Source organism: Aethalodelphis obliquidens, unplaced genomic scaffold, assembly GCF_003676395.1.
Source record: "Aethalodelphis obliquidens isolate GAN/ISIS:26980383/991018 unplaced genomic scaffold, ASM367639v1 scaffold90, whole genome shotgun sequence".
Classification (NCBI taxonomy): Eukaryota; Metazoa; Chordata; class Mammalia; order Artiodactyla; family Delphinidae; genus Aethalodelphis; species Aethalodelphis obliquidens.
Window position 1 is genome coordinate 4,093,984 of NW_020838034.1, and position 26,659 is coordinate 4,120,642.

At 38.5% G+C, this 26,659-nt stretch overlaps 1 protein-coding gene across 4 annotated transcripts in view; it reads right to left on the minus strand.

Annotated features, from left to right (window-relative positions):
* SPTA1 (spectrin alpha, erythrocytic 1) overlaps positions 1-26,659 on the minus strand; it is a 68,449-nt gene extending 41,790 nt beyond the window's left edge. The window contains exons 1-19 of one of the 4 annotated variants that reach the window (XM_027095001.1): positions 26,515-26,659; positions 26,394-26,426; positions 25,086-25,325; positions 23,884-24,009; positions 22,088-22,228; positions 20,846-20,992; positions 18,936-19,069; positions 18,232-18,376; positions 15,489-15,643; positions 14,408-14,543; positions 14,205-14,306; positions 12,581-12,718; positions 11,875-11,985; positions 10,475-10,552; positions 10,174-10,329; positions 8,630-8,834; positions 6,994-7,175; positions 1,835-2,078; positions 433-555 (exon numbers count right to left, since the gene is read on the minus strand). In XM_027095001.1, coding sequence (XP_026950802.1) covers positions 433-555; positions 1,835-2,078; positions 6,994-7,175; positions 8,630-8,834; positions 10,174-10,329; positions 10,475-10,552; positions 11,875-11,985; positions 12,581-12,718; positions 14,205-14,306; positions 14,408-14,543; positions 15,489-15,643; positions 18,232-18,376; positions 18,936-19,069; positions 20,846-20,992; positions 22,088-22,228; positions 23,884-24,009; positions 25,086-25,322 — 2,560 coding nt within the window. In that variant the 5' untranslated portion in view covers positions 25,323-25,325; positions 26,394-26,426; positions 26,515-26,659. Of the gene's footprint in view, positions 1-432; positions 556-1,834; positions 2,079-6,993; positions 7,176-8,629; positions 8,835-10,173; positions 10,330-10,474; positions 10,553-11,874; positions 11,986-12,580; positions 12,719-14,204; positions 14,307-14,407; positions 14,544-15,488; positions 15,644-18,231; positions 18,377-18,935; positions 19,070-19,762; positions 19,866-20,845; positions 20,993-22,087; positions 22,229-23,883; positions 24,010-25,085; positions 25,326-26,393; positions 26,427-26,514 lie in introns of those variants that run through there. The other 3 variants (XM_027095003.1, XM_027095002.1, XM_027095004.1) reach the window with 3 other exon arrangements.

Consider the following 26,659-nt stretch of genomic DNA (forward strand, 5'->3'; position numbering starts at 1 on the left):
ATCAGATTGGCGCAAATTGGTGAAAACCAGTGATAAAAGAGTCAGAGGGAAGAAAGACCTTACATACAAAGGAGCAAAGATAGTAATGAGAGAAGACTTCTCACCAGAAACTCTGCAAGTCAGAAGACAGTGCAGCAGCATCTTTAAAATGCTCAGAGAAAGACAATATCAGCCAAGAATTTTATATCCAGTGAAAATGTGTTTCAAAAATGAAAGCAAAAGGAAGTCTTTTAGACCAAAACAAAAGCCCAGAGAATTTATTATTAGCAGGATTTCACTACAGGAAATGTTAGAGGAACTTCGTGTAGAAGGAAAATTATACAGGTAAAAGTATCAAAGTAGATAAAGGAATGAAACCCTAAAATTGAAAAAAAAACTTCTCATAAATCTGGCACAGTGATGACAGGTCAATTCAATCTGAATCATACATACCTTCCTCTACCATTTTGTTTCCCCTCTCTGTTATCACTTGGATGCGTGGCTCATGGCTGGCAATATTAGCCTGGATGACTTGGTGTCTGTTCAGAAGATTCTTGGAGGAAATCAGGTCCTTGCCTAGAGATAAAAATAATTTCAAGGTCGTTGTTGTAGTACACAGAATAATAAGAAGCTACTGTACTTCTTTTTAACTCTTGGACCTACAAGTACTTCCCAGTGAAGTTCATTAAGTGGGCTTCCTAAAATTTATGCTGTTTGTCTGAATTAACTCTGCTCAGCTTTGTTCTTCCCCTTGCCTCTTTGTACTAAGAAAATGCATTATTCTACAAAAGACAATGAATAAATCACTCTTCTCTTTGGATGATAAGTAGAAAGGCACGTAACTCTTCAGCTCAAACTTCCAATAATTTCGTGCAACCAATTTTCTTTCAACATACTGTGGTATAAAAAGCAGGATCTTCTACTTGCTTATTTTTATGGATGCCAGAAAATTATTAAGTCCTCTAAACTAAAAATAACTGTTTTGTAGTTTTCTTTGTAAAGATTAGACATAACTTACAAAAAGTGCCTCACTCGTTGGTTAACACTAACAAGCACATAATAAATACTATGTACCGTTAATTTCCTGCTTCTAAAGTCCCCAGTTCCAGCTGTCTACTTCATCCTCCCTGTCTCCCGTCCACACCTCAACTCTCTTTCCTCCAAAATTTTCTTCCATATAGTTCACACTAAATGTCTCCAGAAACCCTCTATGCCTGTCTCTCCCTCAAAGAGATCTTTTCTGTTCTAGGATATTTTCCCAGACTAGCCCCTCTGTTGTCATATGGTCCAGCCTCTCACAGATGTACCCAATACATGTATATTAAGTTTGCATTATATTTATGTGCACTTTTTTCTGTATTTCAATGCAAGTGTCCTGGCACTAACAATGGTGGACTGACTGATTCCAAAGGAAAGGAAATTATGTACTTTATCTGCTGCTTCACCCCTTTTATCCTTGTAATAGCTCATACATATCCTTGTGATAGCTCCCCTTATAAAAGGGAGTCACTGACAAAATAAACAAAAACACTTGTGACCTCAAACGCTAACCATGACCGCTCAGCCAAGGACCTTGGCAATAACTTAGAGCAAGTAGCAAAATGATGGTTACTTTAGCTCTTCCCAGAGGCCTTAAATTCATGGCATTCTTCATGTCTGGTTTTAGGAGGAAAACTTCTCAGTATGAATTATTAAAAAATCTTTATTTTTTGGAAAGCAGGAAAAATGTTCAAGAGTCTAAGGAGAAAGACCTGAGGGCAAACTTTGCTACTGGATCCCAGATCCCTCAAACTATCTGCAGACCTTGGTCTTCTCCTTATGGCTCTCCCTGCTCGGGCTGTACGGCTGTACTAACCAAGGTAGGTGGAAGCTGCAGAAGGTTCAGTCTCTTGGATCCAGGCCTCCTCATCCTCTGTGTCTCTGCAGATCTGGTGCAGGAGGAGAAGGTCAATGAGCTTATTCTTTCGGTTGGCCAGTTGCTTTTTCAGGTCTTCAAACCGAGACACCAGGGACTCCTGCCTTGCCCGTATGTCCCCAGCATTGGGATGGCCTATTTCTTCAATATATGCTGCCAGGTCTGCGAGGGTGTCCACCTGATCCTGAGGAAGAAATAGAATCGGTGTCAGAAAATCCCATCATTCAGTAGAAAAGGATGAGAGTTTGGTATCTGGCATGGAGGGCAGGATGGGGGGTGGGTGGTGATGAGGAGAATCAGCTCTATACGTACTCATGTTTAAACTTCTAATCAAATCAGTGAAATAGAGTGGGAAAGTTTGCTACACTAAGAACCAATTCTTCAAGCTAAAGGCTGTTTATAAAAAAGTAGTTCTGAAACCACGTGTTAGAAAGGACAAAATATGTGTAGAATGTGCCAAAGAAATCAGGGAAACCAGAACTACAAAGGCTTGCTTCTTTGGGAGTAGTGATAAATTGAGGCCCCAAAGAAAAGAACAGGAGGCTTCTTCTATCTCAGTTCCCTTTCCAGCCTCTTTCTCACCCTTTAAAATGAGCTGGAACTGTAAATAACAAGGAAATTTCTGAGGCTTACGTTTGTTACATAACAGGAACCATGCCTATGAGATGAAATGTGACGTTACAGAAACAAATGTCCGAATCTCAGAAAGAAAAATTAAAACGTCTTTCTTTGGCCACTAACTAGTTGTATGAATTTAAGTAAATAATGGTCCCCATTTGGGTCATATCTGAGAAAGGAGGAAAATAGAAACAGAAGTTTGAAGGATCTTCCTAGAAATAAAATTTTAATCGTATTACTATATGGTAAAATACATACGAGAGATTCGTTTCATCTTTATTAATGAGGTCAACTGTAACTGGTCTAGCAAGAGCACAGAACACAAGATTTTTGTTTGTCTGCTTGTTTCATTTTGTTGTTGGAATGGGGGTGGTGGTGATAAGAGAAGTTCTTCAGAAAATGGATGAGCAGCAGGTATTGGTTTTACTTATTCTATTTTGCCATCCAGTGTTCAACCTACACAGGGTTTAATCTATCTCTTCTTAATTTGGAACAAACCATTGATCATCAATAGCTTCTTAAAATGTATACTCACTTCTCCATAAAGAAATAAAGGCACCACAAAGAGTTAAAAGTAAAATCTCCTACTAGCCAACAGTTCTCATCTCTTAGGACATTTTAACTTTGAAAAACATCATTGTGTAATAGAGTGATTTTCAAACATCATAATTGTTATCATGATTATGGTTCCACTGTACTAGTTGAAAGCTAATGTAGTGCAAGAGGCTTCAGACTAAAGAGATAGACTTGGCTGCTCCTCAATTGCCATTTTATCCAGCTCTTCACCTGTTTTCATAATAGTTTCCTCATCGATATAATAAGGACTTTGGGCTAGAGAATATTCATGATCTTTTCCAGCTTTAATAGTCCGTAGCTAAAATTTTTTTTTGCAAGCATGATATCTTAGCCGCTACTCCAACTAGGAGTGTAACCAAGGGGAATCCTATGGGGCCTTCCCGGGACAGATCCTTCCCATACCCTCTGTTTTAGCTCCTCTTTGAAGTTGCCAGGTAATAGTATCTGATGCATATTTCCTGACTTCTTCAGATGCTAATACCAGCACCAAATGGAAGAAATTAACTAGAATACTTGATGAAAATGAGCACATAGCCCCCAGACCTTCTGGAACTGAAGGATTACTAATGTTAACTGCCATGTTAGCTCAGCATCAACCAATCAGAGAATTGTGCACGAGCTGATCACATACCCCCACAATGCCCCCTCCCTCTCCTGGCCTTTAAAAATACTTTGCTACTCAAAATGGATTAAAGACCTAAATGTAAGGCCAGAAACTATCAAACTCTTAGAGGAAAACATAGGCAGAACACTCTATGACATAAATCACAGCAACATCCTTTTTGACCCACCTCCTAGAGAAATGGAAATAAAAACAAAAATAAACAAATGGGACCTAGTGAAACTTCAAAGCTTTTGCACAGCAAAGGAAACCATAAACAAGACCAAAAGACAACCCTCAGAATGGGAGAAATATTTGCAAATGAAGCAACTGACAAAGGATTAATCTCCAAAATTTACAAGCAGCTCAATAACAAAAAAACAAACAACACAATCCAAAAATAGGCAGAAGACCTTAATAGACATTTCTCCAAAGAAGATATATAGATTGCCAACAAACACATGAAAGAATGCTCAACATCATTAATCATTAGAGAAATGCAAATCAAAACTACAATGAGATATCATTTCACACTGATCAGAATGGCCATCATCAAAAAATCTAGAAACCATAAATGCTGGAGAGGGTGTGGAGAAAAGGGAACACTCTTGCACTGTTGGTGGGAATGTAAATTGATACAGCCACTATGGAGAACAATATGGAGGTTCCTTAAAAAACTAAAAATAGAACTACCATACGACCCAGCAATCCCACTACTGGGCATGTACCCTGAGAAAACCATAATTCAAAGAGTCATGTACCAAAATGTACATTGCAGCTCTATTTACAATAGCCAGGACATGGAAGCAACCTAAGTGTCCATCATCGGATGAATGGATAAAGAAGATGTGGCACATATATACAATGGAATATTACTCAGCCATAAAAAGAAACGAAATTGAGATATTTGTAGTGAGGTGGATGGACCTACAGTCTGTCATATAGAGTGAAGTCAGAAAGAGAAAAACAAATACTGTATGCTAACACATATATATGGAATCTAAGAAAAAAAAAGTCATGAAAAACCTAGGGGTAAGACAGGAATAAAGACACAGATGTACTAAAGAATGGACTTGAGGATATGGGGAGGGGGAAGGGTAAGCTGTGACAAAGTGAGAGAGTGGCATGGACATATATACACTACCGAACATAAAATAGATAGCTAGTGGGAAGCAGCCACATAGCACAGGGAAATCAGCTCGGTGGTTTGTGACCACCTAGAGGGGTGGGATAGGGAGAGTGGGAGGGAGGGACACACAAGAGGGAAGAGACATGGGAACATATGTATATGTATAACTGATTCACTTTGTTATAAAGCAGAAACTAACACACCATTGTAAAGCAATTATACTCCAATAAAGATGTAAAAAAAAAAATGCTTTGCTGAAACCCTTCGGGGAGTTCTGGTTTTTTGGGACTCAAGCTGAGGCAGGAGATAGATGGTCCCCCAGGCTGGACAGTTTCTCCCCTGTGGACAGATACTCCAAAATAGCAGGAGAGAGGAGTTGAACCCTGACTAGGTAAGAGCTAAAAAACCACATATTCCTCATTCTTGAAGTCAAGGAGACCTTCCAAACTACACATGTGCAGAAAGGCTCCCTGAAAGTAGAAAGGAAGAGGGCACCACTCCATAGTAGGTGATGTCAACCTACCCATAGGTTGCTAAAATCCATCTTGGCTAAGAGATGTGCATGCACACAAGGGAGAACACTGAGATATACCAAATATAGACTCAGAACCAGAAAAAGCAAGATGATTAGCCAAAGGAAACCCAGAAGAAATGCCCCATATAAGTGATTCAAACTATCACGAGGGCGTGACTCTCTCTCTGAGCCCACCCGTGTGTCTATCCACACATACTCATTTTCCTCCTAATAAACACTTTACTTGTTTCACTACTTTCCGTCTCTCTGTGGAAATTCATTTCTACACAGCTGATGGGCCAGGGCCTTGTCACTGGCCACTGGTCCCTGGTTGTCTAGTGGCTAGGATTCAGTGCTCTCACTGCCTCAGTCCGACCTCAACATCTCTCCGGGAACCGAAACCTTGCTGCAAGCTGCTACAGGCTGAGACCATCTGAAATCAAAGCCACCCATTCTTGCATGGCCCTGCAATCAACCTTTCTCTTCTCCAAACTCCGAGATTTCAGTTTGTTGGGCCTCACTGTGTGTTGGGCACAAGAGCTTGTGTTCCATAACAGGAGAACAAATTCCTGGTGGTTGAAATTCCAAACTAGGGTCAAATACTCCTACTTATTACATGTTTACACATGCTGTTCCTCTTCTTTGTATGTTTTTAGTTACTTTTCACCAAATCTTTTCTTTTCCCTTCTTTGAAAATCTGTTCCAAACTCTCTTCCTCCATGTAGATTTCAAAGCTATCTTTATATGGTTTTCCTAACTCCAGCCTTTTACTTCAAGCTCCATTAAGCCATACCTAGAGCTATGTAAGTGACTGGGTTTGCTTTGTTTATTTCTATTTTCTGTAGATTATTCTGTCTTTTCCTTTTAACCAAGAGTTACCAAAGAGCAGACATCATAAAAGTGTATTGTAACAGGAAAAATCAGTGGGACTTTGTAGGGAAGAGCAGAATAATTTTTAAATACAAGCTAGGATTCCTGGGACGAGAGATTGAGTCAGCTGGAAGTGGATTTCTGCTGAGTTCTCCAGAAACTCACATACAGTATCGATACTCTAGAAACGTATTGGATAAATTTATTTAAACTAACAGTCTGGTGGGATTTCAGTGGGTAACTCTGAAACTAAGAGCCTAGACATCTGCTTCTTAGTCCTGGCCCTGCTATTAACTTTCTCTGTGACATTAGGGAAGTTACTTCACTTCTCTGGGTTTCAATTTTCTTAAGAAAAATATAATGGTACGATTAAAAATATTTTCAAACTTTGAGTTGCAGGATGCCAGAATAGAAAGAGGAAATTTTATAAAAACTTTTATTTTACAGGTGAGGATACAGAGGTGTGAAAAGGTGAAAATATACACCAAATATCACAGAACTAGTAAGTGATAAGGCTATATATAAAACCCAGGTTTTTGGATTGAGAGTACAGTGTTATATTTAGAAGAGTTAATAAAGTCTTACATCAGCCATGGGGTTCTGAAAAAAGACACAAGGCACCCAGGAGAAAGGCTGGATTAAAGGAGATATTGGAAAGAGGTAGTTGACCAACTACCTTTGGTTTCCTGCTCTCTCTCTGTTTTTTTTAAACGAAAATTACTTATGATCAGTGTGCTCAGAACATATACAGGTGAGTTGGCCTATAATTGGCCAAAGAGCTAGCAACATACCTGACGAGCAGCCATGGCAGACTCCAGGAGGCCGTGTTTCCTGAGCAGATTCTGTATATCAGCCAGACCTTTCCCATAATCCTCAGACCTAGCCTGCCATTCCACCTCCTCCAGCCAGTGCTTCAGGTCTTCTGCATTATTTTCAAATTGCAGCTGCTTGTTAGCTTCATATAACTGAGTCCCTAGGAAAAGACAGCAAGTATAAGATAACTGATAACTGTCATAACTGATCCTCATTATATGCTAATACATGTTACATCAATTTAAGGAGCAATATAATATTTTGACCCTCCAGTGGGAAAAAGTATAACTGTCTCACATGTGATTATATAAGAAATTATCATAAATTTGTAGAATTCAGATGGTATTTGTTTTTGAAGATAGTAGTGTTCGCAAAACAAAGATAAACGATTTGTTCATTTCTTGTTGAGGTATAGTGCTGCTATGTTAGATTTTAACTATCTTGGGTATTTTCATGTCACTTGTTACTCTCTATTGAGACCTCCTTTTCAAAGGGATTCAAACACAAACACTGCGTTTTCTGAGAGAAGTATAAAACTTGGGGTTGGCTCAGTTTGAAATTTTGAAGTGTCTTTTCCTAAATATCTTTCTCAGAACTTTGCTAGGCCCCTCTCTTAGTGCCTCTCCTTCATCACCAACCACGCCTTACAATTTTTTCTTCCAGAGAATATCTTGATTATCCACATTGTTCTCAGCTAAATTCTTTATTCTATGATCTTATAGCAATTATTTGTGTTATTTCTGTGAAGCAATTACTATGATGTAGAGTAGCAGCAACTTATTGTTACAATCAAGTTGAATTTTTTTTCCTAAAACAAAAATCAGGATGACATCTGACAAAATCAGTATAATGTATCTTTTCTATAACCAGGGCAGAGTCATGTCTATAGATGATGTTTATAACAAGGGAGATATGGACAGAGAAACTTCATTATTGGTGTTAATCATGGCAATTGATTAATTTTCCAAAATAAAAGGTGAAGTTAAATTTAAGTAGAGGCTCTTCAAGCAGACATGGGAATTTTCTAAGAGCTTACAACAAAGCCTGAACATGCTCAGATAGGTAAAATAAGTCATCAAGCCCTATTCATAAGAATAAAATATCATGGGAACATCATATGGGGCACCAGCAATATTTTAATGTCTAATTTTATACCCTGGGTCAGAAAACCTTGTTTCATCTATAGAACCAAAATATGTATAATATAATTTAAGGACACTAGTTTTAGGTGCATAGCCAATACTGAATTCATGGCATCTGAATATTTATTCAAGAGGAAGAAAAAAGTGAAGAAAACAAAAGTAATTTCAGTTGAAAAGACTTACATACATGAAGAAAACATAAAATTGTGTTAATATATAGTGTGATATATTAATCACACTAATATATAGTGTGATTATATTAATATATAGTGCGATATATTATCACACTAATATATAGTATGATAAATTTAGGTTAGATTTTTAAATTTCTTGACCAATACAGGAATACACGGGAAACAAATGAGTAGCATCCCTTCTTATAGAAGTCACTAGGTAAACTCAAGGTGGTAAAGATGAAGAAGGTGGGTTTCAGAATTTAGGAATTTGTTTTCAACAAGACTCTGCTTCTAACCTTTCTGTGCTGTAGCCTCCAGCAATTCCGTCCAGAGTTTGGCAACTTCACTCAAACGAGCATCCACACTTTCAGAGGCATAATGATTGCTCTCAATCATCTCCTGGCCAGTTTTCTGTATGTTATTGAGCTGGATCTCATTAGCTGCCAATTCTTCTTCAAAGACTTGCTGCTTTTGAACCTGGCTCTTCAAGTTCTGTGTATCCTGAGACAAAATGAAAACAATTAAGGAAAACCATTCCTTGAAGAATGAGGGGCAGACATTCTGAGGACAGGAATTTCTTTTCACTATAAATCTAACTGAACTAAGAAGAGAATATAAGGCAGAACTGTCCTAGTCCAAGTATAGAGGCAGAAGAGTCTTAGGAAACTGTGTGACCAATTCCTCCTCTATACAAATGACAGACGTGGCTAATCAACCCCTGAATTTATTTCTGTTGAGTCTGGATATAGTCTGAAGACCATTTTAAATACGACACCCCATGCAAGCACTAACAATCTATCAGAGCTGTCATGAAAGATGGAGATTATTTTCCATTCCTGTCCTAGTATATGAAACATCCATCCTTTTGTCCCATATACAGAAGATCTGTTTACCCTGCATACACTGGAACCATAACTCCTCAGGAGAACACAAGCACATAGTGCTGAGTTTTACAGAATGAAAGGTACAGATTAGATGCTCAAAGTTCTATAAAAAAAAGTGAGAACAAAAGCATCAGAGGTATACATTTAAGACTAAATGATATCTAGAAAGTAAATACTGTGAATAGATATTGGCCTAGAAATCAAGAGACTAATTCTAGCCCTGATTATAAATGCAAAAATTTGTGAGTATATATGTGTGTGCATAATAGTTTATATTGTGAGTGAAAAATATGTGTTTTACACAAGCAGAAGGTAAAGAAACCTATGTATAGCTCAGAGATAATTCAGAATATTTTCAAAGTCATACAAACTAAGACAGGAGAGGGAGAGAATTCAACCCCAGTTTTTACCTTCTCCCAAAAGAATTCATGCTTCTACCCCTTATGTTAAACTGCATTCTAAACATTGATTCTTGGCTAACCTTGGGCAACTCACTTCACAATTCAGATCCTTGGTTTCTTCATCTGTAAAATAAGGAGTTGTTCCTTTCCAGCTACAAAACCACATAAGTCTATATTATATCAAACCATTAGGTTACTTTTGAGTTCCGGGTAGCTTGAATGTACATTATGATTAGACACAACATTTTCCTACTATAAGCGTGCAGAGGGCAACAGAGGGCTAAATAAGGAGAGTTCCTCCTTTTCTCCGTTCTGTTAAGGACCACTGGAAATTGTGCCAGAGAAAAGGGGTGATGGGCAACAGGGTGTAGGAAAACCAGAAACTTGATGTACAGTCTTGGAGGAGTCATTGCCCTTCTCTGAGTATCTGTCTCTCCATCTATAAAATGAGGCTCACCAGCTGAACGCTATTGTTCTTTCAGTTCCAAGACTAATTCCATGAAATTCAGTCCCAATGAGTATGTCCAGGGTCTGTAGTTTGCAAATCCTGCCTACCTTGTAATCTTCATCATCTGCCAACTTTTTCTTCTTGTTGATCCAGTTCTTTAGGTCATCTGAGTCCTGATACAGTTGCTGCAGAAGCAATGAATCCTCCAGCAATCTGCGTCGAGTGGCAGCCCTTTCACGTAAAGCATTCTGTCGGGCCAACAGCTGCAAAAAACATAAACAAACTCACTGTCAGCAAAATCAAATATGGATACATGAGATTCACTGCCCACCAAGGTTATCATGCTCTAACACTTTCCTTGATCCCGTGCATAAGCAGGCAGAGGCACATAGGGGACCTTGGACATACCCCATCCCGGATAGCAGCAATGTTCTCTGAATCATAATGGTCATTATCAATCAGTTTGGTTGCAGTCTTGTCTAAGGTCTGGAAAAAGAAAAAAAAAGGAGTGGTTTTCCCTCAGTGGCCACTGAGTAAGTGGCCACAGTTTGGCTAACTGTTTAAAAAGGAAGCATGACAATGTCGGAAGTAGACAAGTTTCAGGGTCAGAAGATCTAGGTCCTACTTCTGACTTCTGTTATAAATTGTATCTCAAAATGTATTGTATCTCAGGCAGGTTAATTACCTTCTCTATGTCACAATTTTTTTTTTAATCTAGTTTACAGTAAATGAATCCTGATGTCACTACGAGGTGAATATCTGATCTAGTCTTAAATTTTTAAGAGGAAGCATTATTGATATAGTCACATCCAGTGCCACCAGTCTCTATCATCTATCTATCTATTCATCCTTCCATCCATCATATATCATATATCCTTTTATCTACATCTATATCTATAGCTACATGGGGAATGGAGTCACAAATTACAGACATGAATTTTTACTCATATTCATTCATGATTCCCAAAATTGCTAGGGCTTAGGATGGATAAATTGATTGGGAATAAGAAAATGATCTAAAATAAACAATAGCATTTTATGAACTGTAATTTATTTTACACAGTTAGCTTTTACCAGTGAAAATCAGCTTAACAAGCATATGGACTGGGAATGACCATATTAAGCTCTGTACTGACTGAAGATTAACAGAGAAGACTTGGAATTTTGTTTTTAGTGTGGTTGTTGCTGCTGGTGGTGGTATACATGCACACGTACAAGGTTAAAGTCAGCACTGTCTTACGGAACATACAGTAGATTGGACAAATAAAGTCTTCCTCACATTTCTCTGAGACTTGCTTATGTATTGACATAAGACATTTTCTGGGACATTGTACCTACAGTTCACAAGAAGACTACAGTAGCATTAAATGAGAAACACATAGATGAAGGTATACAGGAAAAAATAGATACTACTTAGATATCTAGATATTACTAAAGAAAACCAAATGGAGATATTATCAGAGGGGAAAAACTATAAAAAGTAAATAATACATTCAAACTTTTAAGTTATGATTCTATGTTGGATATGGATCCAATAGTTTCTACTTATACTGCAGAAAAAATAAGACAATCATGCACTTCATCGGAAAATATAAATGGCTCAAAATCTTTAAAACTTTCTAAATATGTTTTGTGGAATACAAATGTATTGATAAAATATGGGTATGATTATTTTTCTGGATGTTTTCTCTTTAAAGAACAACCCTCATGTTATGTCTGATAGTTATGAGTGATTCTAAGGATTGGTATTATATGAGGTGATATGTACAAACATGAACCCAATACCCAAACCAGGGCCCATTTCTTACTGTGATCTTCTCCTCCTGGGCAGTAAAGGCTTCCTCAAAGTCATCATGCTTCTGAAGAAGGGCTTCAACACTGCCCAAGGAGTTTCCCAAGTCCTCATTTTCCAGGAAGGCCTATAGAAGACAGAAAGATACATCCCAGCTGTACCTCACTGGTGGGAAACATTCCCTTTGGAATATCTCTGAGAAAGGAGTAAGGAAGGAGGTGAGGGGAATAGAGAGCAAGGTGGGAATTAGCACAAAGTAGGAGAGGAGATGGAGGCTAACATTTAGCAGCAGGAGGTTCAGAGTCCCTTCCCAATCTTCTCATACAACTTTATCACTTTTGTCTCTGAGTCTGAACCAACCAATCTAGGCACTATTCTGAGATCTCAAATATTCAAGAGGACCACTCACCTCCTCCAGGAAATCTCTCGTTAACCCTGCCTGACTCATTACATTTTCTCTTGCTGAACTCTTAACAACTGGATATTCATTTCACCTCATGTTCAGTAGAGCTTAAAGACTCTCTGCTTTGTATTTAGGTATTTTTCTGTGCGTTTGTCCATGCAGGAATTTCAAGAGTCTCACAGAGAGGGCCAATCTTTTCTCCTCCTTGTGGCTCACCCTCCAGTTCCCAGGTGAACTGAAGTGGTTGTAAGGGTGTTGATAGTAGTAAATAAGGAGAAGGAGAAATGGCTTCTGGACACTTTCTGAGCCCCTTTGTTACCTCTTGTCTACTCATCCAACTGTCCACTTGCTCACTGTCACGGTAGAAGAGGTGTAGTTCCAGGCACTGCTCATACTGCTGCCAACGCTTGTCCCACAGTTCCAGCAGAGCATCCCAATGGGAGGTAAGTACTGCCATCTTTGGAAAGGAAGAGATAATGTGCCAGGAAGATACTAATTAATTTATTTTATCCTATATTCACTGAGCATCTAATAAATGCAAGGCTTTTTGAAGGATACAAAAATGAATAGGAAATGGGATTTTCTCTTAAGGCTGCAACATCTAAGTGAATCACTGTAGTATAGGAAAAATGGGATAAATACCATAACAGAGGTACACCACACTTAATATGTATAAATAAAGAAGGAAAGATTAATTCAGATTTGAAGAAGCAGGGAGTAGGAGTATAGAAAGTATTGTATCAAACAAAGATTTGAAGGGCAGGGAGGTGTGGATCGGGATTGTAGGAGGACATAATACCACAAGCAAGTAATTACTCCAAGTAATCATTAGATTATACGAAGTGCTCCAGAGAAAAGTGCAGTGTCTAAAAAAGATAAACATTTAATGAAATTCAAATTTATAGGGCACTTAAATGATCAGATTGAGAAGTTTGCATTCTATTCCAAAAGCAAATAAGAACCATCACGGTGAAAGTGACATTCTCAAACTCATAAAAGCCTTTGTTTCTGCCCAAGCATCTGCCCAAGAAATTCCAGCTTATTAAAACAGCTGCTGTGTTAACTCCATTAAAAAGACAGTAACAATACTCAGAATCCCAGGATAATAGGTAAGTTTTCAAGGATTTAGGGTCCCACTATTCCTTTGGCAGGAAATAGTTAAAAATAAAAATCCGTAGTATAATTTTCCCATAGAGTTCTTGATGAACTGAAAATATGGTCATCTCAACCTTCATCATATAGCACTCGGGGCTGTGCTTGGAATCTAATGATATGAAAAGAGCCTGCAAATCTTATTTCAGTTATCATCCCAAGGAGTTCCTGTGACTCTGTGACTGGAGTAAAATGTCTCAGGGATCAGGAGGTTTACGTGAGCCCTTGGGATCTAGGAGGTTAGGATGATGGCAAACCTTAATCTTCATTCAGTAGAATTCTGAGTGTTTAAAGCTTTCCTGTTGCTTAATGGAGATTTGAGAAACACAGATATAGGAAAATCAGTTTGATTTGAGGCTGTATAGAGGAGAGAAGAAAGGGATCCATGTGCCAGGAACCATGCTAGGTACCTTAGGGAACCCAAAGATGAATAAGGTGCAGTCCTCAAAGAATTCACAATCTAGAGATGAGCATGGGAAAGTAATAAAACAGAGCACATGTGACAAGGCAAGATGGTATGGAAGCTTCAAATTAGGTAGAAGGTAGGTGATGAAATTAGTTAGGTTGATGAAGTAATGTCTCAGAGGTGAGGGAGCACACATCAAGTCCTGAGAACTTCAAATGCCTCAAATTAGCTAAAGCAACATATGAAGGAAGCAGGGTGATATTTGAGCCCACATTAAGATGTTTATACGTCTTCTGTCCTCTTTCAGAGATTGTCATATTAGTATGAGATTAAGTGAAGGCTTAATATGTATCAAAATTTCACAAATTCTGTTAAACTAGATTACCTTATCCATGACTTCATCAGATGCTTCATGACTGGCATCCAGCAGGGCTTGGCCAGTCTCATTAGCAGATTGAAATCGGTCATCATAAGAGTCAATCTCATGCTGTGGTCATGAGACAAAATGTTTTAAAATGCAGCAAGAAACCTTCTGGCATTGTTGGAAACCGCCCTCTTCCTCCTACTGGGGAGGCCTTTCCTCTCTACCTTATGCTGCTGATGCCTGTCCAGTAGGGCTTCCCCACCAGTCACATCTGTGGGCAGCTCATCAGCATTGATCAAAGCAGTCTTCTCCTTCATCCAGCCTGAGAGCTCATCATAGTCAGATAAGAACCGCTGGTACCTGAGGGAAAGGTAAGGGAAAAGACAGGAAGGAGGAACCAGATACAAATGGACTTTGAACAAAGAGTCAGGGTTGGGTTGGGCTAAGATGTACAACATGTGCCTTGCCCTAATCCTACACCTTCCATTCCTCTGATGTACTTCCTATTCCTTTAGCAGTGCAGGTTGTAAATCCTTCACTCCAGGTTGTATATTCCTAGGGCAGATGTGTCATTGTGTGATGAAGCACTTGGACTTGACATCTCCAACATCACAAAGTCACATCCCAGATGCACTTGAAGTAGAATAAAGTACTCACAAGGAGGCCAATAAATAAGGACATAACATAACCAACAGGAAGCCTAAGGGACGACTAGAGTTAGGGTTAGGAGCCCTCATGTATTTTAGTTCACCCTTCACCATACCAGTAAAAACAAAAACTACAAAAAAAGATTACCTATTCAAAAAAATCAAAAGCTCACCAGTTCATTTTAAATCATATCAATAAGATAAACACTATTTTCTGGTGATTTTATAACTAATCATAAAAATTAACTACTGAAATGTTGTCCAGATTTTTTGTAAGCTGACCTACATTCCAGAAATAATTCTAGATTTATTTTGTATTCTTCAGCTTGGAAATTAATTCCAGTTCCTTAGCTAAGGCCAGGATTTTAACATGTTTCTTCAGCTAATTTTTCAGTTCCATGGACCACTTCATAGCTTCTTACAACTGTACAAACAGAGGAAGACAGGAAGGGTACAGGTGAAAGGAGATGTCACGCTGAGGATTATATCAGCCTTCAAAGGACTTCTCCTGACAAATAAAAATTTCTTTTGCCTCTACTGAGCAGGCAGGAGGGCTGGGTCACTCATTATTTTACTCCTTTCACTCTTTTATTTCTGCTTTTGATGTTATACTTTGACCTAGAGATAGGTAAAGCAGTAGAGAAGAAGGATTTCTCACCTATAAGAAGCCTGCAGCTTTTCATATCTGCTGGTAGCCAAGGTGCGAATGTGCCCCCAGTTGGAGACCAGATCCTCTTTCATCTGCTGGATCTGCGCTGCATCTGAAGGATGGGAAAGCTTCAACTTGTCTGCTTTGGCACATAACTCCTTCACCTTTGGGATAAAAAAGAAACCTAGTATGTGAAGGTAGTCAACCGTATGGTGATGGATGGCAACTTTGTAGTATATACGGATGTCTAATTATAATGCTGTACATCTGAAACTTATATAATTAAAAAAAAAAGATAAAGAAACACAGTGGGAAATCCGAGCATTCTGGTCCTTTTGGCAAAGTTTTATGGGAAGAATGTAACATAATAATCATAAGAATTAGAATAATTTATTAGTGCTTTTATATTGATATATTTATATTAATATACTCATGTAACTATATTAACAATAATAATTTACTGATTACATTTTGTCTCTCATTGTGCTAAGCACTTCATATGCATTTTCTTGTTTTATAGTCTTCCTTTAATAATACTGTGAGGTAAAACTATTCTTGCTCTCCTTGTATGTGAAAACTGAGAGGTTGAGTATTTTATTTGCCCAAGGTCATTGAGCTAGTCAATGTCAGAAGCAATGTTTAGACATACATCTGTCCTTCATTACCCTCTATACTAACTCCATAAACATTATTGTGGGAACCAGAAAGACATTTCTGCCAAGGAAAATTGCTGCCAAGAAAATTTCAGTAATGTCAGGCCTTTTTGAGCACAATTCTTGAGGAGCAGGCTTACTAGGGCAAATTCCACATGTTACCATTAGTTCTTCTATTATACCCAACTATAATTAGGTGTTGCCTAGGATTTGAGATTTCATTATCATTATTCATTAAATCATGGTATTTTATCATCCATAATTAGAAAAAAAAAAAAGACCAAAGAGAAAAAATGAGGAAGAACAAAAGAAGTAGAATGGTGAAATCATTTTCAGAAACGACCCATGCACAGAGCTATGATTAAAGCATAGCAAGTAGGGATCTTCCTGTGGGCTGACTCCACTGTAGAAGCTCAGGCGTAATAAGTTTAAGTTATAGTTAAACTGTGACGGGAAGAAGTAAGAATGGGAATCATTCAAGAAAACAGGCTTGCTCCAATTTCTAGTGTGTCTATACCTACTGTAGGTATAGGAACCGGGGTTTTCCAATTTCCAGAAGAAAACCCAAAGGTGGGTTTAGTAATGTGTTGTTGTTGTTGTTTTAACATCTTTTTTGGAGTATAATTACTTTACAATGGTGTGTTAGTTTCTGCTTTATAACAAAGTGAATCGGCTATACATATACATATATCACCATATCTCCTCCCTTTTGCATCTCCCTATCCCACCCTTCTAGGTGGTCACATAGCACCTAGAAGGTGCTATGTGCACTCCATGCACGAGCTGATCTCCCTGTGCTATGCAGCTGCTACCCACTAGCTGTCTATTTTACATTTGGTAGTATATATAAGTCCATGCCACTCTCTCACTTTGCCCCAGCTTATCCTTCCCCACCCCGTGTCCTCAAGTCCATTCTCTACATCTGCATCTTTATTCTTGTCCTGCCCCTAGGTTCTTCAGAACCATTTTTTGTTGTTGTTATTGTTTTTTTTAGATTCCATATATATGTGTTAGCATATGGTATTTGTTTTTCTCTTCCTGACTTACTTCATTCTGTATGACAGACTCTAGGTCCATCCACCTCACTACAGATAACTCAATTTCATTTCTTTTTATGGCTGAGTAATATTCCATTGTATATATGTGCCACATCATCTTTATCCATTCATCTGTCAGTGGAGACTTAGGTTGCTTCCACGTCCAGGCTACTGTAAATAGTGCTGCAATGAACATTGTAGTACATGACTCTTTTTGAATTATGGTTTTCTCAGGGTATATGCCCAGTAGTGGGATTGCTGGGTCGTATGGTAGTTCTATTTTTAGTTTTTTAAGGAACCTCCATACTGTTCTCCGTAGTGGTTGTATCAATTTACATTCCCATCAACAGTGTGAGAGGGTTCCCTTTTCTCCACACCCTCTCCAGCGTTTATTGTTTGTAGACTATTTGATGATGGCCATTCTGACTGGTGTGAGGTGATACCTCATTGCAATTTTGATTTGCATTTCTCTAATGATTAGTGATGTTGAGCATCCCTTCATGTGTTTGTTGGCCATCTGTATATTTTCTTTGGAGAAATGTCTCTTTAGGTCTTCTGCCCACTTTAGGATTGGGTTGTTTGCTTTTTTGATATTCAGCTGCATGAGCTAGTAATGTGTTTTAAGTGTCTGAGTTTATTATAAAAGGGGAAGAAGAAACTTACTCCCTTTTTGACTGAGTGAAGGACAAGAAGAAACAAGGTTCAGCTCCAACAGGAGAAAGTATAGTTAGATAAAAGAAAAGACTCTCTGGCCATGGGGTACTGAGTGAGTTTAGGAAACCATTCTTGAAGTTATCTATTTTGGTTTAAATTATGAAATAAATTACAAAAAGCTTGAGCGTATATAAAACATATATGTATATTTAAATAAAAATAATTAAATAAATTAAGAGATATCCAAGATTCATGTACAAGTTATAAACTAGAATAAGGAGGTATATTCAAGTGGCACAAAATTTCTCCTTCATTGAAATAGTGAATTTACTGTGTCCTATGGAGACGAGATGAACACCAAATGCCTTTTCTAGCTCAAGGGATTAGCCATTCCTCCAACAGGCTTACCTTGTCATTCATGACTGCAAGGTTCCTCTCAAGGGTCTTGTGACTGTGAAACAGTGCCTCAGAGCTCACAAGGTCTTTGCCATAGTCTTCAGAGGTGACTTGAGGCTCCTTCTCTTTAATCCACTGGATGGCTTCAGTCACGTCCCTGTCAGACATCTCCATGAGCTCCAGCAAAGGAAGAAGGCAGGCATTTCAGGGCAAACAGCACACAGCAAGGACCAGTCTAGCTCACTCAGTCAGAAATTACCCTATCTTCACCCACACTAGCAAAAAACATAATGTAAAATGTTCTTTACTGCTTTTAATGGTTTCCATTGAGAGTTAAGAGACTTGGGCATCCTGACAACTGAACCTCCAAATATACTTCCTATACCTGGGTCAGCTCTTCACGAATGTCCTTCTTCCCAACTTCACCCTCCATTCCCTTCCGGTTCTTAACCTGCTTTTCTTGCCTCTGCAGAGCTTCCATCACTAATTTACCAGTGCTATTTGTATTGCTTTAAGCTCCATTAGACACATACTTGGCTATAGAGTGGGTCACAATTTTCTTAACTACTCTCTCCCTTGTTGTCTTTAAAGGCAAGCACATGAGTTTCTTTTTTTAGAGGTATTGGCCACTAATTGCTAACAGTAGACAGAGGCTAACACAAATAACAAGCATGGTGCTATTGCAGTTTCCTACAGTTCAGTGGTGAGATTCCTACCTTTTGAATCGCTGGAGGTCTGCAGCACTGGACAGCATTTTCTGTCGTTGGACAGCCAGACCATGGAGCCGCTCCCAGGCTGCATTCACTTCCTCCTGCTTTGACTGAATCAAGGGCAGCTCAGGATGCTTTTCCTGTGGGAGAAAGTCAATGATGGACTAATGCAAAAAATCATTTAAACACTTCTTATTTCACACTTCACTTTATCCCTGCTCTCTAACTCTTACTTGATCCACCTCACCAAAATCTAGAAAATCAAACCGCCAGATATTTTGCCCACAGCTCCAGACTAGCCTACTAACACAGGCTTGCCCAACCTCATTATTTTCAGAACTCCATCATGTTGATGCCTGCTAACTCCCTTCAAGATCCTGGAAACCAAGGAAAAGAAGAGAAAATTCCTTTTGTGAAATCTGACTTAATTTTTCAAAACTCTAATACTGTGGGTCTTGGTTCTTTTGGGGTCCTGATACCTTTGAGAAGCTAATGAGAGCTATTTCCCTCTTTGCAGAATTATACAGACATGCAGATAAACTTAATTTTGCAGAAAACTCCATGCATTTTTGCAAACTAACTGAAGCAATGAGATTTATGAATACTAGATTAAGCTAGCAGCATCAGCCCATTTTGATACTTGGCAATTTTGAGTAGTTCCCAAATACCTGTCTCCCTACTCCTCCTATCCCTGTTTATTCCCATTTCCATTTCTATTTTGAAGCCTCATCAGACTGAATTTTCTACTTCTCCTTCCTTGCTTATAAATAGAAATGATATTCTATGAGCCCCAGCACTTAGGCATCAAGAGGCCTTTCAGCTTCTGTTCTTACCTTCTTGGAACACATAAAAAAAGCATGATCTACTGAAAGATGAGAGAGCATATGGAGAAAACCTTCATTTTCCTTGCTAAATCTCCATACATGGAAGCAAGGCCATTTTAGACACTCCACCCCAACTGACTCATTGTATAACTGCAGTGGCTTAAGAATACCAGGTGATATCAGCAGAATAACGCAGCTGAGTCACTGAATCATGAATCAGTGAATCTGATTCACTGAAAAAAAATAGGTTGTTTGTTGTTTTCAGTTTTGTGGTAGTTTGGTAGATAGTAATAGATAACTTAAAAATCTCTACAATAAGAAAAAGGTGATAGAGGGAGAAAATTTGGGACTGTTGGAAATGTGGCCTGGGAAAAAATTGAGAAATATGTTATTTTCCCCTACTCCAGTACCCGTTCATCCTGAAATCTTGGTTCTATTAACACAGAAACATTATTCCCATTATAAAGCTGCAGTGATAATGAAACCTTAAATGGAAAAGCACGATAGCCAACTGTTAGAATTTCTAATTCCTTCATGTACATATAAAATCAGACTGACTTCCCAGTTCTCACATATGTTAGGATTATTTATTCACACACTGAGTTTTTACATGCCCAGAAATTAAAAACTTATTTAACCACTTTCTTAAGAAAATGAAGATAAATCTGCCTCCTTTTCCCTTCCCCCCAAAACACAAAAAAATTAGTTTAATTATATCATGTATATTATGATAGCCCACCATTATTTTATATTCTTTGCCACTTTATTCTGGTTCTTCTTCATGAAGAAAGAGTGCTTCATAAACTTGAGAAATCAATGTACTGCATGGTGCAGGAGTAACCCCCTTGTGGATTGAATTCCTTTATGTAAACACACATACACTCACTCACTCTCATCTCCATTTCCGTGGACTGGCAAGGGATACATTCAGAAAGGAGAGGAAACTGCTCTGGGCATGTTGCTCCAGGGACAGGCATACCTCTGCTTTCTCACAATGTCCTATATCTTTCATGTCCCATCTACTAATGGCCAGAGAGTCTTCTTGAAGATCAGACCCTTTCCCTGGCTTGGCTCTCTTGTTCCCCACCTCACCTCAGCACACTCATTGGCATATTGGTTCACTCCATTCAACCTCTCCTTTCGAGCTGCCAGATCTGCTTGGAAATCTTCAAACTTCTTATGCAGAACCTCTGTGCGCTCCCAGTCCTCACCCAGCTCCACTGATGTCACTATAGCCTCCTGTAGACAGAGAAAACTCTGGTAAGTCACCTGTAAACATTTAGGAATTCCTGCAGTTCAAATGCCCAAAACCGTTGCTCACATTCCCAGGATAACTCAGAAGGAGATACTGGTGGAACTTGGGAGAACCCTTCAGGAAAGAGCCAGAAGCAGCAGTATATTTCCTGAGGTGGCGCTCTGGCCCAGGGAACAGTGTTCTTTGGGGTAATTCTTTGGAGAGACCAGGAACATTGTTGGCAAAAGCCCCTGGGAACACCCTTTTGTGTATTGGAACCTGAAAAATAAATTCATCCTCGTTCTACTCAATTCAACAAACTGAGCATTTACAAAAGTATTGTGCGGGCTTCCCTGGTGGTGCAGTGGTTGAGAATCTGCCTGCCAGTGCAGGGGACACAGGTTCGAGCCCTGGTCTGGGAGGATCTCACATGCCGCAGAGCAACTAGGCCCGTGAGCCACAACTACTGAGCCTGCGCATCTGGAGCCTGTGCTCCACAACAAGAGAGGCCGCGACTGTGAGAGGCCCGCGCACCGCAATGAGGAGTGGCCCCCACTCGCCGCAACTAGAGAAAGCCCGCGCACAGAAACGAAGACCCAACACAGCCAAATACAAATAAATTAAAAAAAAAAAAAAAGTATTGTGCTAGGCACTTGCTTGTGTAAATGTTCAGTCCTAACCACAGGATTATTCTTTAAGTATGTAGAAAATAAAAACCTCCCTAGTTATAGGTACTGAGAGATAAAGAATTAGGGAAAGAACTGCAATGCTCTAAGCTGGACACAGAGTAAGAGCAAAAATCTAGGAGTGAAGGCTCATGGAAGGTAGAATGGGGACAATCCTAGATCATCTTTCAATGCAGTTTTTGTGTAAGACTTGCCTTCTTCATATTCAGATTCATACATTTAGACTTATCCCCCTACAGTGTTAACTACCTCCAGAATACCCCTAAATCTTTGCCAACATTCCTCTTTCTTCCAAGGAACTAAGCCCAGAAAGAGACATCCTAACTTCTTTATGAAAGGCCTGCATTAAATTGCTATGGGATGTCTGGGGCAGATGGATGGGAAGTCCTATATGCATACTGTTTGGTCCTATACCTTGTCTCCAATCCACTCTAAGATGTCAGCACACTCCTGTAAGTACTGCTGAAGCTTCAGGGCCCGCAGCAGCAGGGTGCCTTTCTCTTGAGTCAGCTCCAGAAGCAGGTCCCACAGGTGGCTGAGTTCCTCCAGAAGGACCTATGGGGAAAGTAAAACAACTCAGGCATAGTACCTGCTGTGGAGCAGCAGGTATAGACTCAGAGACCTGTGCAGAGAGGGGCCTGGATAAAAATACCTCCTCCCATTCACTCGTGCATTAATTGATCAACAAATATTTAAAGGAGGAAATAGGACATGTATGTGAATAGCAATTAAACCATATGATCTTCCATAATAGAAAAAAATGAATAATGTTTTGGTGTTTTAGAGGATGAAGTGATTACAGACAATAAGACAGGATAGAATAAGAATTCATGAAAGAGTGCTCATTTGAATTGGACCTTGAGGGATAGGTAGAATTTTGATAGGTAGACAATGGGCAGAGGGTGTTCAAAGTACTGAAAAAGACATAGAAAAAACTTAGCATGGACTGTTTGTCAGAAAGGATAAGAGTTACAATGTTTTTCTGACTTATAAAGGAAATAGTGGCACCAAAGCAATGAGAATTTAAGAGTATATAGTTGAGGGCTCTAATGCCAAGTTAGCTTAGAAGACCAGATTTTACATATACTGTAAAATTGAAGGTGTCATATATGTTATGCCTTCAAGATTCTTGTATTTTTCAACTACTTCATGGTCCTAAGGTAACATGTAGCATGTAGACCACATTTATCTCTGAATTCTGCCATGGTACAGACTGATATAGCCCCAGTGATTCTGATAGACGTGAAGATGTTTCAAACATTTCTCAAATATTTTAATTAATGTAAGGGATTGGTTTTTGTATAAATTATACAAAGTGATTTCTATTTTATGACAATAAATAAAATTTGAGATTTTCTTGTTAGAGTCTTCTTTCTAATAAGGTTTATTCTGGTTAATGTCTGTATCGCCTGACCATGTTTTGTTGACAGTAAAGCAAACTAGAATTTGTACGCTAAATATGGAACTACAGCCCTAATTTTTAAATACAACACAAATTTTTTTTGAAATTTTTAAAATATTTAAACAGTAAAAAAAGTTCACTTGTACAAAAAAGAACCTGAATTGACTGTATCAACACAAACTTGCTGGAAGAGTATATGAATTAAGTCAGAAAAAAAGCTGATACATTAGTAGTGGGTTCCATAGTTGTGGTGATCTTCAGTCTTCAGGGTTTAGGGAAGACAAAGGATTTTAGGAGGTTTTTTTCCCCCAAAATGAACAGATGAGAGGGTTTGGAGAACTACAATAGTAGTCATAGTATGTGGGCTGTGAAGGGAAAGAGGCATCATAGACAAAGGGAGAAAGATTTTGGAGAAGATTCAAAGAAAGAGCATCCCTTGTTTAGAGAGTTTAAGGGACAAGGACTCTGAGGCTAGAAGAATTAAGTAGAAAGGACATTTCAGAAAACCAATTCATCTGGGTTGAAGTGGGTTTGATCTTGAGCCACCTATACTGTGGTGGCATACGCAGGAATGTGATGTTATTTGATGACAGCTTCGTACCATAGCTTTCTCCCCACTCCAAGGAACACTAGGACATCCCATCATTTTTCCTGCCCTAACCCAAGTAAAAGATATGAGGAAGTACCATGGTTCCAAGCCAGTTATATCAAGGTTTATTCCTGTTGTAATCAATTAAAACTCTGATAACATAATCAACATGATAACTTAATTAGAAACATCTCTCACAGAGTCCTGCCATAAATTTACCTTGGTGTCCTCATGGGCAAAATGCCCCTCAGGAAATCGAATTTCCCTGGTTTCTTCCAGCTCAGGAATGACCCTCGACTTTGCTTGCACCTCTGCTTCAAAGGATTCATGCTTCTGATATTTCCCCTGAAGATTAGAAATCAGAGTTTATGGCTAATGCAGCCTGGTCTCTCTGGAAGGGAGGTTCTTTTATTCCTCTTCTTTCTTGCAGTCAAAACTACCTGTTTCCCAACCTAGATTAAGTGATAACCTATGACCATACCTGGAGGAGTCCTATCCTAAAAGAAGCGGTGGTGGCACCACTGCACTTAGGGTTTCAAAGGGTCCTAGGCTCAATGTCCAGGACCATAGTGGAAGTTTTTTTCCAGCCCCCACTGCCTTTGGGGAATTTCCAGTAAATATTATTTTAAATTCTCAATTGCCTTCTGTGGAAATGAAATAATGTAACAGAGTTTTTCCTCTTCAGAAAAGAGGAACTAAATGTTACTGAAAGTAGTGAACAATGAGGAAGATGATCATGGCAACAATGGCTTTTTTTTTTAATTGAGAGGTTTTTGCATGCCAGATTATATTTTTGCTGTCATATATAAATTGATCCATTTAGTAGATAACACTTTGTTCTTGTTCCAGGTGCTTCCTCTCCAATATCCATTGCACATTTTAGGCATGCAAGCCTTTCTTCTGATCCTGACTGTGCCTCTTTCTATAACATTGTACAAGTAGGAGTGGGAGCTTCCACCAAAGCTCTCCACCTGACTCCTCTCATTCAAACTTAACAAGAGGCATGAATAGCCATTTGGTAAAAACCTTGGTTAAATCACATCTTTCTGAGGAGAGCGAAGAGCAATTGTTTCAGAAACATTGATGTCTCTTCACCTCAATTCCATCCTTAATGTCACAAAATATTGAAATCACATAGTGTGTCATAAATTCTTTGAATTCTCAGTGTTTTGCCCATGGGTTAACTTCAGAATGAGTTTATAAAATATTATCTAGAATGAGTTTCCTTTGTAAATAAGACATTGAGGCTTAAGGAGTTGAAGACATGTGCTATTTAAAGACAGAATTACAGTCCCCAAAGTCTAATCTTTCTGTTATATCATCCCTCTACAGTTTCCCAGATGTACACCTACATTATGGAAATGTTTCCCTCCCTAGAGATCTTAGAGTCAACTCTGGGGAAGTCAATGAAACTAAATGACCTGTATGTTAGTTGGGTCTTCATAGCTTTTATCGCCTGCAATCTTGATTTTCTCCAAGATCCATTTCTCGAGGTCATCTGCATCTCGTATGAAAACCTGGTAGTAATAGGAATCTTCAAGCTTCTGACCCCTCTCAGCAACCAGTTCCTTGAACCTCCGGTACCGGGTCAACACCTCCTGACGCCTCTCCTGGATCTCTTCTGCTGTTTCCAGCACTTTTGGCCCACCACTCTCCATAGCCTACAAGTTAAAAAGCTTCTACATATTGCTGGTTCTCAGATCTCTAGTATACTGTCCTTTTATATGTCTCAAGGCATTTACTCATATTGGACTTATGTTCAGATATCTTTAAGCCTATAAAAGCCTGTTTTTAGAAAGATGGTAGTACATTTATATAATTTTAACCATATACAGCTACAACCTAGGCTAATAATTCTTGATCATTCAGAACACTTTTTCAACTTTTCACATACGTATGTGCTAACATTAATAAATTTAATAAACTTAATAAAGTTTGATAAATGCTTATTATTGGACTAATAATCGAAGACAAGTTTAAATTAGCAAAATCACAGAGTTTCAGATTGATAAAAAAGAAATATAATTTTATTGCTTTCAAAGGCTGAAGAGGTGTTAACATGTACTGATAATGATGAACTTAGTTTAATGAATAAATAAAAATGGCTTGCAATTAACTTGATGAATGATATACCCCAAAGTTTGAAAAGGTTGAATTCTTCTTACATAAAAATATAGCTAATATCTTGTTTACTCTTTTTATTTGCTTTATTTATAAACACTACAAATCAAAAGTTTGGCACATTTGCAACCTAATTATCACAAATTTCAAATTATTAGCATCTTGGTAAATGGCTTTTGCCATATAAAACATTGTATTACTATCAAACAACATAAAATATTATTTTCCTATAGTGGAATCCAACCTATTTGTGACAACATCCAGTAAAATCTCCATAGGGTCCATCTTCATTCTTCTGGATATAAGCACAGTTTTCCTAGCTTACCACAATGAAAACATTCAATATAAAGTTTAAATTTTAGTCTCCTTCTGCTATACATAATTGCTATTCTGTGGATGGCCTTTACAAGTTTGGCTATAGAATTAAATCCTTCTATGGAGACTCAAACCTTTACTGTGTGTTACTTTGCTCCAAGTTACTAGGTTGTTCTCCATGTGAACCCATAGAAACAGGTCATTGCTAGATTTTGGTGCTGTATACTGGAAAGCTCAAGGTCATTGTTTAAAGTGAGACATTCATAAAAAGAGTTAAAATTAAACTTCTTTACCTCTTAAGAATCAAGAAACAATTCTTGTTGATCCTGTCAAAGATAGTACAGAAAAGTCAAAGGAGACAGCTTTCCTAGTTATATTGGTGACAAATTGTACTGTAAAGAATTCTGTACTCACGGTTTCCTTTGGAAAGTGTTACGCTTTTCCTAAAGGTCAAGAACCTGTCAAAATAAAATGTATCCAAAAGACAGAGAGAGAGAGAGAGAGAGAGACAAAGGGAGAGAAAGAGAAACAATTCACATGTAGTTGTCTAGTCTAATTC